At 38.8% G+C, this 12424-nt stretch overlaps 1 protein-coding gene across 1 annotated transcript; it reads left to right on the top strand.

Annotated features, from left to right (window-relative positions):
* The first annotated feature begins 6322 nt into the window (after nucleotides 1-6322).
* On the top strand, nucleotides 6323-11620 carry LOC122149277 (myogenesis-regulating glycosidase-like). Its single transcript, XM_042778783.1, has 2 exons — nucleotides 6323-7611; nucleotides 7796-11620. Exons 1-2 carry the CDS (start codon nucleotides 7349-7351, stop codon nucleotides 9588-9590), a joined length of 2058 nt encoding a protein of 685 aa, XP_042634717.1. The 5' UTR covers nucleotides 6323-7348; the 3' UTR covers nucleotides 9591-11620.
* Nucleotides 11621-12424: the final 804 nt, after the last annotated feature.

Raw genomic sequence — 12424 nt, 5'->3', positions numbered from 1 at the left:
TTTTCTTTCGTTTTTTTTTGGTCCTATTTATTGCTTTTCTATTGACAGTTATTTATTTATTTATTTATTTTTTTATTTACTGTGTAAGCGCTGGGTCTTTGGGAGTTCACTTCGTCTCGCTGAATTGGTAAAACGCATTCCCAGAGGACGGACATGTCAACGTAAGACCATAAACGAAACAAGACAAACAGTCCTCGAATGGCTGGTCAACAGACACGAAAACATAGTCTCGAGTGGTTATATTTCTGCAACTGCAAATGTTTAGGCATTTAAATAGCGAATTCCTTCAGTCAGCCTCGGTAATACCCTGCGTATGTTTAACCGTAGACTCCCACTTGTCTGAGACATCGACCGTCTTGTCTTATTTCATGTCTCCTCTTCTTATGTGATCAAAATGCTAACCTGTTTTGTAAAGGGATTTCCTTTGTCGTTGTCTCATGATAATGTGACCATTTAAGGAGTTTCAGATCTATGTGTTATTTTAGTGACTACTACATATCTCAGTAACGTTACTTGTGTTACACTTTAACCTATTTGTGTGTTAGGTCTCATTTGTCCTGAGTTATTAAAATAAGAAGCATGAAAGCCTTTTTAAGAGGTCAGCCAATATTAATCGTGTGTACGGTGTTTGGCTATTTTGGTAAAAGTTTACTCATACAACCTAGTGATACAACTCTATTTACATGTCCATGTTTTCACTGCCTGAACCTCTATCAGGAATAAAATAAGGTAGGAAAGACTGAATAACCATTTTTTTTTCGTAGTCACATGTTCTGAATCAGCAAAATGTTGTTTACTTGAGTGCTGTGAGACAATACATGATTGCTTCATCCCATCAGAAACGTTTTTTTGTTGTTGTTAAGGTAGGTGCTAATAGCATTAGATTTATTCATTTATCTACGTTAAACATATGTTTGTTGTCAGTCACTGTTTCTTCTTCAGTCAGTCGCTCTGTATGAGTTACTCAACCTACTTTGCAAAACTTATTTCATTTAGGAAAGAACTGAAGTGTTTTTTCAGAGAATCACTTGCCTCTTGTTACTAGTGAAAATGTCCATTATCAGCAGTACTGAATAGAGCAGAACAGTCTGTTCCAGAATTAAAAATCCAAAAATAATTAAATTTATAGCATTAATGTGTACACTTTGTAAGAGACCTACCATGGGATTTAAAGCAATGAAAAATGCTTCTGTTGGATATTTTCAATTACATTTCATATAGATATATTAGATTTTATGTTTTGATAGCATTATTTGTATTTTTATGAGTAGTTTTGTTCTTTCACTCTTTCCTGTTTCTTCCCATTGCTGCTACAGCCGTACTATTCATTTTTAAAGTAGGTACGAAAACAAATGAACCCTATTGCTGCTACAGCCGTACTATTCATGGCTGTAGGATTGCGAAGGACTAAAGAAACGTTATCAGCACGAGGTATAAAACTGTACATTTCTAGTCTGTTACCACCCACTGCCACTTATACCAACGACGGAAATAAGCGCAGTTACAATAGCTAAATATGTGGGAGAGCGTTGCTATTAAGTGACTATATTGTATTGCAATAGGTAGCACTTCAAAGTTAATATTGAATCAAGATTAGTTAGCACATAATTAATAATTGAAATGGTTTAATAACAATATTTTGTTATGCTTACACTTGAATTGGTTACAAAATAGATGAAGGGTAGTAAAACATATAGTTAAATGTACCTAACATGTATGTAAAAATATTACCTGAAAGAGAGAGAGGGGAAGAGAGAGGGGAAGATGGAAAGAGGGAGAAAAAAAGAGGGAGAGAGGGCAGAGCCCTGAGAAGAGAGCTCCAGCAAAGAAAAGCCAGCAGAGAGAAAGACAGAGCAACATTTACAGTCTTCTTTTATCCCTTCCTTGACCATGTGACTGAAACCCAAATGTGAGACATTCAAACTGACCAATCAGCAGACTACAGCTTCACCCACTGTGCAAAGGGTGTGACAATTAGCAGACCCCCGATGTATTGTGAATGTTGGCCTACAGGCCTGATCGATATCAGCAATTCTGTGCCTTCAGGAATGCCAAATGGCCCTTTTGCTACTCAAGATAGTTTGGGGACAGGAAAACAGAAGTCTTTGATAATTTTTGACCCTACAGTTCCCCACTTGGCACCGTTGGCCACACCTAAAGAGGCAAAAGGTGACACAGTCCATAGAAATATGATTTCTGTTTGTGTGCAGATGTCATCTTCAGACTTCTGGTCCAGACTTGTTGCACTTGCAGCTGGTCAGTCTTTGTTCTCCTTTCAGCCTTTGTTCTCCTTTTCATATATGCAAATCGTCCATCTAATACTTCACACCTCCACAAGAGCAGGCACTGAAGTGGGGTAGAATCCCAGTGTTCCTCTTTCTGATGCAGGACACGGGATGTGAACTTATGCAACAGGGATCATGTGATTTAAAAAGAACATATGGCACAACAAACAGCAAAAATAACATGGCATTTAGCATTGGTCAGACATTTGATGTGGTCAGATTGAATTTGTCTCCGGCAAAAGGCCCTTAAATTGATGTACTTAAAAAGATGGTCAAGGTGAGAACAAAAGATGATCTGACAAGCTCTTAAACTGTTTTTTGAAACAATAACTGCATTATAATAAAATTAACAATCATTGTTAACACCCCCCTTCATCAATAAGAGTATCAGCAAATATTCAGTGTGACCAATACAGAAAATTAAAATGTTCAAAAACAATCATTGTTGCAACTGAAATGAACAACATACAAAGAAACAGAAATCAAATTAATTACATGACATATCAATGAAAATGTTTGTACTTAGGGAAGAATGAGAAATACTAATTTACATCTCAAACTTGAGGAACAAACTAAAGGTAAAGCCAAAGAAAACAAAACAAATGATAATGGGATGAAATCTACAATTATAATACAGTCTGAATGTATAGACTTAAAAAACATTTTTTGCATACATTTTTGAGGCAGTATCAGACAGATTTGATCCTGTGTGTGAAGATCAAATGGTGTTATCTGTGTTTCTGTATTTAGCTGTGGCTATGTGTAAGTGTAATCATGCTCCAAACAAAGACAAGGAAGTTTTACAATTGTGATGCAAATTTAGTCCTGTAGTAACAGGGAGCCAGCCTGAGAATGTGAGTATAAGGTATGATCTGGCTCAAAATGCTTCCATACCAATGGTTTTTTGTTAAGGGGCATGATGAAATGCTAAGTTCAGAGGTATTGGATCCTGTTGTGAGGAAGGCATTTTCATTGTTAAGACAATTGTGAATCACACTGTGGCCCCATGGCAATTCTAGGCTCCTGTACATGGCTTGACTGCAGCTATATGTAAAATAGCAGAGTGTGCCACTCAGGAGACAAACAAACTCAACATAGACATACATTCAACCTGAAATTGCTATACAATTCCAGTATTACAGTTATTCCAATTTCAAAAAAGACGCATGGTCTAGATGCATAGCATCTACAACCTTAAACCTAAGTGTTTTCACACACTTACAGTGAAGCAGTCATGTATTTTAAAAGAATAAACTCAACTAGTCTTTGTACATATGTAGTTATACAAACAACCTATAATGTGCTTTATGCACACAATGTGTTTAGCGCAATTGCAAATTTGAAAATACAAACAGGATAATTGACATTTGGATGTTTACATATTAAACTATCTGCTATTAAGCTGCTAACCCACTAGCAAGTGAAGTCAGTAGCTGGAGGCCTTGCATGAACAATGCAGTCAACTCACTAAGAGTTTTACCTGCAAATGAGCATTGATTTCTGCCTTTAGAAAGTGGTTTCCTATCTTTCTGAAAATAAGGTGGAGGTCTACCCCTACCCAGTGACCAGCATTTTTCCTCTGTATGGCCTATTTTGTGACAGGAATTACAAAACCTGCTATCTTTGCCACAGGGTTGTTTGCTGTGTTCTCCTGAAGTTTGAGGATTTTCATGACTCTCTAATGCTTTCTTTACACCATGCGTTCTGGTCCACGACTCTGCGCTATTACGGTGCTGCATCACCTTAAGAACTGAGATCGGCACACTTTTTTGAGCAGTGGCACATGCTTCCTCTGAACTAAAAGTTCTAGAATTATCACAGGAAGTCACCTCTTCCAAGAAGTGAACATGCTTTTTAGCCCCATCACTGTTAAGTGTTTTGGGAGACATGAACTCTTGTTCATTTAGCTTAGCTTTAAGATCTGCAATGGTGCCCTTGTGATTTTTACATTTTTCACTCAGAGCTAACTGTTCAGCTAGTAATTTATCTAGCTGTGATTGAAGATTCCGAATCATTGCCTCTGACTTTTGTATTTCTGCATTTTTAGAATGCAGTTCTTTACAATTAGCATCTATACTTGAAGATAGATGTTTCATCAAATCACGTAGCCCGAGTACAGCTTATGAAGTTTAAAGCCTCAATTGTTTCACCATGTTTTTTTGATTTCTTTTGATGTTTACCAAGTATGTCCCCCACCAATTGAACATTTCATCATCTGAACATCTAGTATCACTATATTCTTTCTTGAGTTTGCACAAGGTAGGCTCAAGTTTTTTGCTCCATAAAGCAAACAATGCATCACTTGCTTTAGAGATTTTCCCTTCCATCCCTGAGGAGATAATCTGAATGTTGTCGGATTGTACAGTAATGGGACTATTGAAGCTTCTTATAACTTCTAATTTCTATATCATACAAATGGACAATAAAAAACATACTTACCCAGTCCGCAGTCAGAAGGCTGGCTTTAATCCATTCATAAGATCAACTATGAAAAAATCCTCATTCTGATGACCAACCAAAGTGAATCTCAGAAAACTCACTGCAAGGGATCCCGGGTTTCGGCACCATCTGTAAGGGTGGTTTCCCTACAGTGGTTCAGGCTGTAGGATTGCCGAAGGACTAAAGAAACGTTATCAGCACGATGGTATAAAACTGTACATTTCTAGTCTGTTACCACCCACTGCCACTTATACCAACGACGGAAATAAGCGCAGTTACAATAGCTAAATATGTGGGAGAGCGTTGCTATTAAGTGACTATATTGTATTGCAATAGGTAGCACTTCAAAGTTAATATTGAATCAAGATTAGTTAGCACATAATTAATAATTGAAATGGTTTAATAACAATATTTTGTTATGCTTACACTTGAATTGGTTACAAAATAGATGAAGGGTAGTAAAACAATATAGTTAAATGTACCTAACATGTATGTAAAATATTACCTGAGAGAGAAAGAGAGAGGGGAAGATGGAAAGAGGGAGAAAAAAGAGGGAGAGAGGGCAGAGCCCTGAGAAGAGAGCTCCAGCAAAGAAAAGCAGCAGAGAGAAAGACAGAGCAACATTACAGTCTTCTTTTATATCCCTTCCTTGACCATGTGACTGAAACCCAAATGTGAGACAGTAAAACTGACCAATCAGCAGACTACAGCTTCACCCACTGTGCAAAAGGTGTGACAATTAGCAGACCCCCGATGTATAAACATGTTGGCCTACAGGCCTTGATCGATATCAGCAATTCTGTGCCTTCAGGAATGCCAAATGGCCCTTTTGTTACTCAAGATAGTTTGGGACAGGAAAACAGAAGTCTTTGATAATTTTTGACCCTACTGAACCATATCTATATTTAATGCATATTATAAGTCTTACTGTAAACAATTAATCCAAGTATATTTTTTATTTGTTTCAAACATGATGGAACAAAGACCAGGCCCTACATTTTTTTTTTATTCTCTAATGTTACACTCGGTTTTTTTTTTTTTTAGTACAGAAATAAAAGTGACTGCCCACTTCCATAAAGCATTGCGAATTATACTGAGTCAATTCATACACCCTCAAACAACTTAGTTTAGTATTTCAAAAATACTTTATTTTGATTATCAGTGACATATAGTTAATAATTTAATATTTTATCATTATTTCTGAATCAATTTAGCTGTCATTTACAATGCTTTGTGGGGCAAGTAGTATACATTGACGATTAGTGGTGTGTGAAAATGACAAAAAATTATATCTCTGTATTTTCTGGAATTGTGTAAAAACGATAAATAGATGATATTTTGCTGAGCATGTTATTGTGCTGGTACTTTGGTTTAGGATAGGGCTGGGCGATATATCGAACGATATGATCATGCGTATCTAGTCAGTAAAGCCGGTTCCCTGATTAGCGCTAAATCGCCATCACCTGCTTTCAAATGGAGCGGCATAGACAGAGCCTTAGTTCACTGACAAGGTACGGAATATCGCGTTCATTATCGAAGGCGATTCATCTTCGATATATCGCCCAGCCCTGGTTTAGGACTGCTGTGGACAGCTGACTCCCAAAGCTTTTGGGTTAGGGTTAGGGTTAGATATATATCCAGGGAAAGTGCGAACTAATGCGCACAGTAGTCTAACATATATCAGGTAGTGTATACGTTCATTCTTTGGGTGTGTTTTTTGTTTGGTTTATGCGATATGCTCAATAATGTCAAATCGCATATCGTTTAAACAACAATTACGATATTATCCTAGACAATATAAATCTCACACCCCTCATTACAAGTACAACATTTTTTAATTCTTAAATGTAAAGTTCTGATTCAAAACATTTATTTGGTTGTTTTGATTCAGATCTCTTTATTATTTTATTTTTTTTAAGTGACTTGACAAAATGAGACGCTTCCTAAGGCCACGGAAAAGGTGGGCAGTCACTGTTGCACCTTATTAGTGTGCTGTACATTTCCCTCAAAAACACAAAGAGAGAGCCTCTGCACTGGCAGTTCAGCTCTTCTAGGTCTTTCTTCAGTAGAAAACATTGTCCATTAACTGTGCTTTTCAGTTGAACCAAGTGTGTCTGGTGGCACTTAGCCAGTCTCAAAGTTTTGCAGGTGGCGTTTCATACTGCAGAACCAGAGGCCCTTGTGTTGTCCTCTGGTGCAGTCAATTCACACACTGCCACAGTGAGAAATCTTGGCAGCATGAATAAACTGCTTTTGTCTATGCCTTTACCTCCATGCAGACCAATTCAGGCTGATATCAAAGCTAATGTTTTTTGTTTTTGAATACTTAATGCTGGAATTTGTACTGTGATTCCTACATCTGCATGACAAGTAGATATTTGTTTGGACTTCAACCATTTACATTGACACTTTTTGCCACTCCTTTTCCCTCAGACTCATAATGAACAAGAGGAAAATGCTACACTGAGAGAAGGAAAAATGTATGCAAGACTCCATTTTGCACAAATTTTGCAAGTTATTCACTTTTGTTCTCTGTCTGCAAAATGTCTTCTATAGTCTGTATAAACTTTTAGCCTTCAGTTTTATCCACTTTTCAACTGTGAATTTAAAATCTAAGACTCAGAATGTATCAAGTAGTCCCAGGAGGCGCAGGAGGAACAATTACTGATGGCATGCCCATCAAGAAGATGGACAAGAACAGTCGCCCTCTTGTGGGGGCTGGAGTTATTGGTGTGATTCTGGTGATTGCAGCAGTGACTGCATGGTGCTATTATATTGCCTCGCTACGTAAAGCTGACCTACTGAAGACAGAATTGCTTGATCTGAATAAGGATGGCTTTCTCATCCGTAACCAGGCTGGGGGAATTGTCCTGAAGATGGGCTTCAGGTCAGTATGGTGCTTATATTCTTCTGATCCTAAAATGTTCTGGGTCCTGAAGCAGAATCACTGTTTACTGTTCAATGATAACTCAATTCAGTAACAATTTTTCCACTTATGAAAGCTCTTCTTGTTTTATAACTTGCAACAAATATAATCCTAAAAGAAACTTATGTATGCTTGCTGATTTCAGATCTGGCACGCTTGATCTAGACTCCTGCTCGAAGGAGGGAGTGATCCTTCGCTGCTCACGTTCATTTGCTGGCAAGGTGAACTTCTTCATTATGACCGTAAAGCCAAAGGAAACGGTGATGTGTTACCGTGTACGTTGGGAAGAATTGGAGTCAGACCGACCTGTGGAGCACGCCATGTCCTACAATGAATCGCACTGGTATGGTGGTGCTGAGACTGCTGTTCAGCATTGGCCTATTGCCATTTCGGGCCAGCAGGCACCCAAACCTTTTGTCACCAGTGACGTGTACACCAATCGCCATGACTTTGGTGGCATCCTCGAGCGCTACTGGCTTTCGTCAAATGCGACGGCCATTAAGATCAATGACTCTGTGCCCTTCCACCTGGGCTGGAATGATACAGAGAAAACCATGTACTTCCAGGCACGATATCAGGACAGTCCATACAAACCTTCACCTGGAAGGCCTCCCTATGCTGAGCTTAGTTACAGAGTCTGCGTGGGCCCAGATGTGACCTCTATCCACAAGGTCATGGTTCGTCGATACTTCCCTAAACCCAACAAAGTGCCTGCCAAAGAAATGTTCTGGCACCCAATATGGTCCACCTGGGCTTTACATAAGACTGACATCAACCAGGAAAAGCTTTTAACTTATGCAGAGAATATACGCAAACATGGTTTTAACTGTAGCCACTTAGAACTTGATGATCGTTACACCAGTCAGTACGGGGAATTTGAGTTTGACACACAGAAGTTCCCAAATGCTTCTGCCATGTTTCAAAAGCTCAAGGCAGATGGCTTCCTGGTATCCCTTTGGACACATCCCTTTGTGAATTATGATTCTACCAATTTTGGGCCATGTGTACAGAAAGGGCTGTTCGTGATGGAGCCTACAGGTCAACTTCCTGCCTTGGTTAAGTGGTGGAATGGCATTGGTGGAATCCTCGATTTTACCAATTCAGAAGCTCGCAACTGGTTCATGTCTCAGCTTCGCTCTTTACGCCACAAATATGGTGTTTCTTCCTTCAAGTTTGATGCAGGCGAGACCAACTACTTGCCCTGGCAGTTTAGAACTCGAGTCCACCTCCCGGACCCAAGCACCTTCACTCGCCGCTACACCGAAATGGCCATTCCTTTCAACGAACGTGCTGAACTTCGGTCTGGCTACAGCTCTCAGAATATCTCCTGTTTTTTCCGTCCAATCGACCGGGACTCTGTGTGGGGCTATGAACTTGGCCTGAAGTCCCTGATTCCAACAGTCCTCACCATCAGTATCCTGGGCTACCAGTTCATCTTGCCAGACATGATTGGAGGCAATGCCTATCCAAACCGTACTGATGGAAACGGCAAGCTGCCAGACCGTGAGCTCTATATTCGGTGGCTGGAGCTGTCTGCTTTCATGCCTTCCATGCAGTTCTCCATTCCTCCATGGGAGTACGATGATGAGGTGGTGGCTATTGCTCAGCGGTTCACTGAACTACATGAGACACTAGTGGCTCCCAGGGTCATAGAACTGGCTGGAGAAGTATTGGACACTGGGGACCCCATAATTCGGCCATTATGGTGGATCGCCACCAGTGATGAAACTGCTTATAGAGTTGACTCGCAGTTTTTGATAGGAGATGACTTGATGGTGGCACCTGTACTGGAGCCGGGCAAGCAAGAAAGGGATATCTATCTACCAGCCGGACGCTGGAAAAGTTACAAAGGAGAACGATTTGACAACAAAGAGCCAATACATCTAACAGATTATCCAGTTGATCTTGATGAAATTGCTTACTTTGAATGGGTTCAGTGAGACTTATGGGAAGCATCTGGAGTTTTGAGCATGTTTTTTGTGAAGTTAATTCATTTTTTTTTCAGGGAATTTAGTTATTCATCCAGGGTTTAAATTTAACAAAATCAGGACTAGTCAAGAAATAAGCTTCCGGTTGCATATTTTGACATTCTTCATCAGCTTGGCTGTGCTGTTTTGTGCCATTATAACAGTTAAACATGCATTAGATATCTGAAACTAATGTCTTAATCCGTGCCTTGCATTTAAACAGTGAATGTTTTGAGATACCGGCCCACAACTTTGACACAGTTAAGCTTTTACATATGCTTCTTGCCAAATTAACTAACTTTAAGGATGTATTAATGGCCTGTGACAGGTAATTTTGCACAATGTATCCGTGATGTTCTCTCATCTGCATTTTTAAAAAGGGAAATTTAGTATTGCACCCGTATTGCACATAAGCCTTCCTCTTACAAGGCATATGTTATTAATTACTTTCAGAATTTCGCCTCAACTTGATTTTTCTGAAATGTACAATTTTGCTAATATATTTAAAACATTAATGTATGGCTTTTTAACCTGCAAGCAATAACAATGCTGCATCCCCTATATAGATATATATATTTTTTTTTCCAAGATTCAAGTAGCTTTATTGGCATGGTAAAAAAGTATCTTTACATTGCCAAAGCATCTGAGAACTACAGTAAACTTAGGCTGTGCATGCAGCACATTTGAGCATAATCTACCCTACTCTTATCTAGTAAGCACCAATACTTGAAATAATCACATTAGAAGTTTGTATGAGTAATTTTGCATTGGAAATGACCAGCAGTCTTTTTTACTCTACTTGATCAACTGTCGTCATGTAGTGCCAAATACATCACCAACAGGCTTTGTTCATGCATTACTGCCACATTCACAAAAACATTTCCTGCCACATAAAATACTGTTGTTTTTCTTTTCATGTTAAGTTGATGTGTGCTGCTCATCTTGTTTTGAATATTGTGCTGTGCTGCCTAATTTTTGTGTTTTGCAATAAGGACACAACAATTAATGCCGAGTCAGTTAATCTTGATCAGATCATATTTTTGCTCCACAAGGGTCACCTTTGTGTTTGTTGTGTTTGTTTAACACTTTTCCAGCACGCTGACAATCGACTCACACTGCAAGCTTTCTCTAATCTACGACCTTCAAGCTTATTTTTAGCTCTTCCCACACAACTGTGAAAGCACACTCATCCACTCTGGTGGAACAATAAATCTGTCAAGCAATGTGTCTGCTCTAAAAGTAGCTACAGAGTGTGTAGACACATGGCAGCTGCCTTTTCAGTACCTCAAATAACCGTTTAGTGTGTTGCTTCCTGGTATTTTAATAACTTGAGAAGAGGTGTTTGGGGTAATTTTTTTCGCTGTGACTGTGCTTATGGATTTTACCCTGAGGAGATCTTGTTAATAGGCCCCTGACAGTGTGGGCCCCTGGTTGACCCAAACAGACTGTATACTGCTGATGTTCCAGAAATTCACTAGAGCAAAGCCACTGTCAGCTTTCCACAGACTGGAAATTCATGTTTTTTTTTTTTTTTTCATAAAGACTTACATTGTGAGAACATACAAATTCCCAGAAGCAAAAATGCTTTGTTTGTACATCTCTTAGACTTTGTATGTGTGTGTGGCTTTTAAAAATGTCTAAAAATATGCAAAATGTCTCAGACTAATACATTTCTGTTTTTATTTTAAAACAAATAGAAGTGAATGAAAAGTATTTATTTGATTTGTGCATAAAACTGTGCATTTTGCTTTGCATTTCACATGTCCTCATAAAGCAAATGCTGAGTTTGACAAGCTCCCCTGAAAATTTTATAGTTCTCCAGAGTGTCACAGGAGGGCAGTGTTCACCTGCTTTTATAGTCCTCAACTTAAAGCGTGTGAAGTGTGTCGGCATGGCACAAGAAGATCCTGTACTTTGTTATTTCAGTATTTTTCTCTTACTGAATATAATTAGCCTGATATTGAAGTAAAATGGTACCATTAAACTTTTGACCTCTCTCAAGAGTTATGAGTTATTAATTGTATACTTTCTCCGCTGCATTAATTGTACTGCCCTACATTAGCGATAGACTGTCTTCAGTGGTCAAATGATGCCACCCACTCACTATTCAGTTCACTATTTTCCCATTTTATAGCATTACTGGACTTGAACAGCACATGGATTTTGGCACTAATATGCAATGCAATTTTGGCTCATCTTTCCAGTGGTTATTAGTTTAGATTCTTTGGCATTATGCAGTTGGTTCTGCCAGCCTTAGCCCTCTGTGTAGTTCAGTATGGATTTCCATTGTATTACTAATGTGTGGGCAGTAAATGAAAAAGTTAATGAATGATTCTATGGAACAACTTTGTTGACTTTTGTTGTAAGGTAGGTGCAGGCTGTAAGATTTCTGAACAACTAAAGAATGACGGAAAATAAGGGCAGCTCGAATAGCAACTTAAATGCTAAAACCCAATCTTAAAACCGAAAGCTAGTTTACACATAGTTTGTAATTGAAAAGGATTAATAACAGTAATGACTATGGTTACACTTGAGATGGTAACAAAATAGACACCTCTGTATTTTCAATTCCAAATGGCCCTTTTGAAATTGCATGTACAAATAGTTTGGATCTAGATAGTGAGAGATATTTTATGTCAGAAAACCACTGTCCCACAGGATTTACAGAGCAGTCTCGAGTACTGGTTTGCTGTCTCCACCTCATTTTCCTTACTGGTGGATTGGGCTGCATCTCTTCGCTATAAGTTCAAATGAAGCTTTCAGGCAGGGCGGTCATGGGTCCATGGATTCATTGAATCTCCAACCTC

The sequence above is a fragment of the Cyprinus carpio genome, chromosome A21 (genome assembly GCF_018340385.1).
Source record: "Cyprinus carpio isolate SPL01 chromosome A21, ASM1834038v1, whole genome shotgun sequence".
NCBI classification, from domain to species: domain Eukaryota; kingdom Metazoa; phylum Chordata; class Actinopteri; order Cypriniformes; family Cyprinidae; genus Cyprinus; species Cyprinus carpio.
The sequence above is the reverse complement of the archived record's forward strand: the minus strand, read 5'-3'. Positions and strand labels throughout refer to the sequence as shown.

What these genes read in the sequence shown, in the direction of transcription:
- LOC122149277 (XM_042778783.1), top strand. Translation starts at nt 7,349, where the DNA reads ATGTATCAAGTAGTCCCAGGAGGCGCAGGAGGAACAATTACTGATGGC. An exon ending in GTCCTGAAGATGGGCTTCAG is followed by an intron (nt 7,612 to 7,795) that starts GTCAGTATGGTG and finishes TGCTGATTTCAG; the next exon opens with ATCTGGCACGCTTGATCTAG.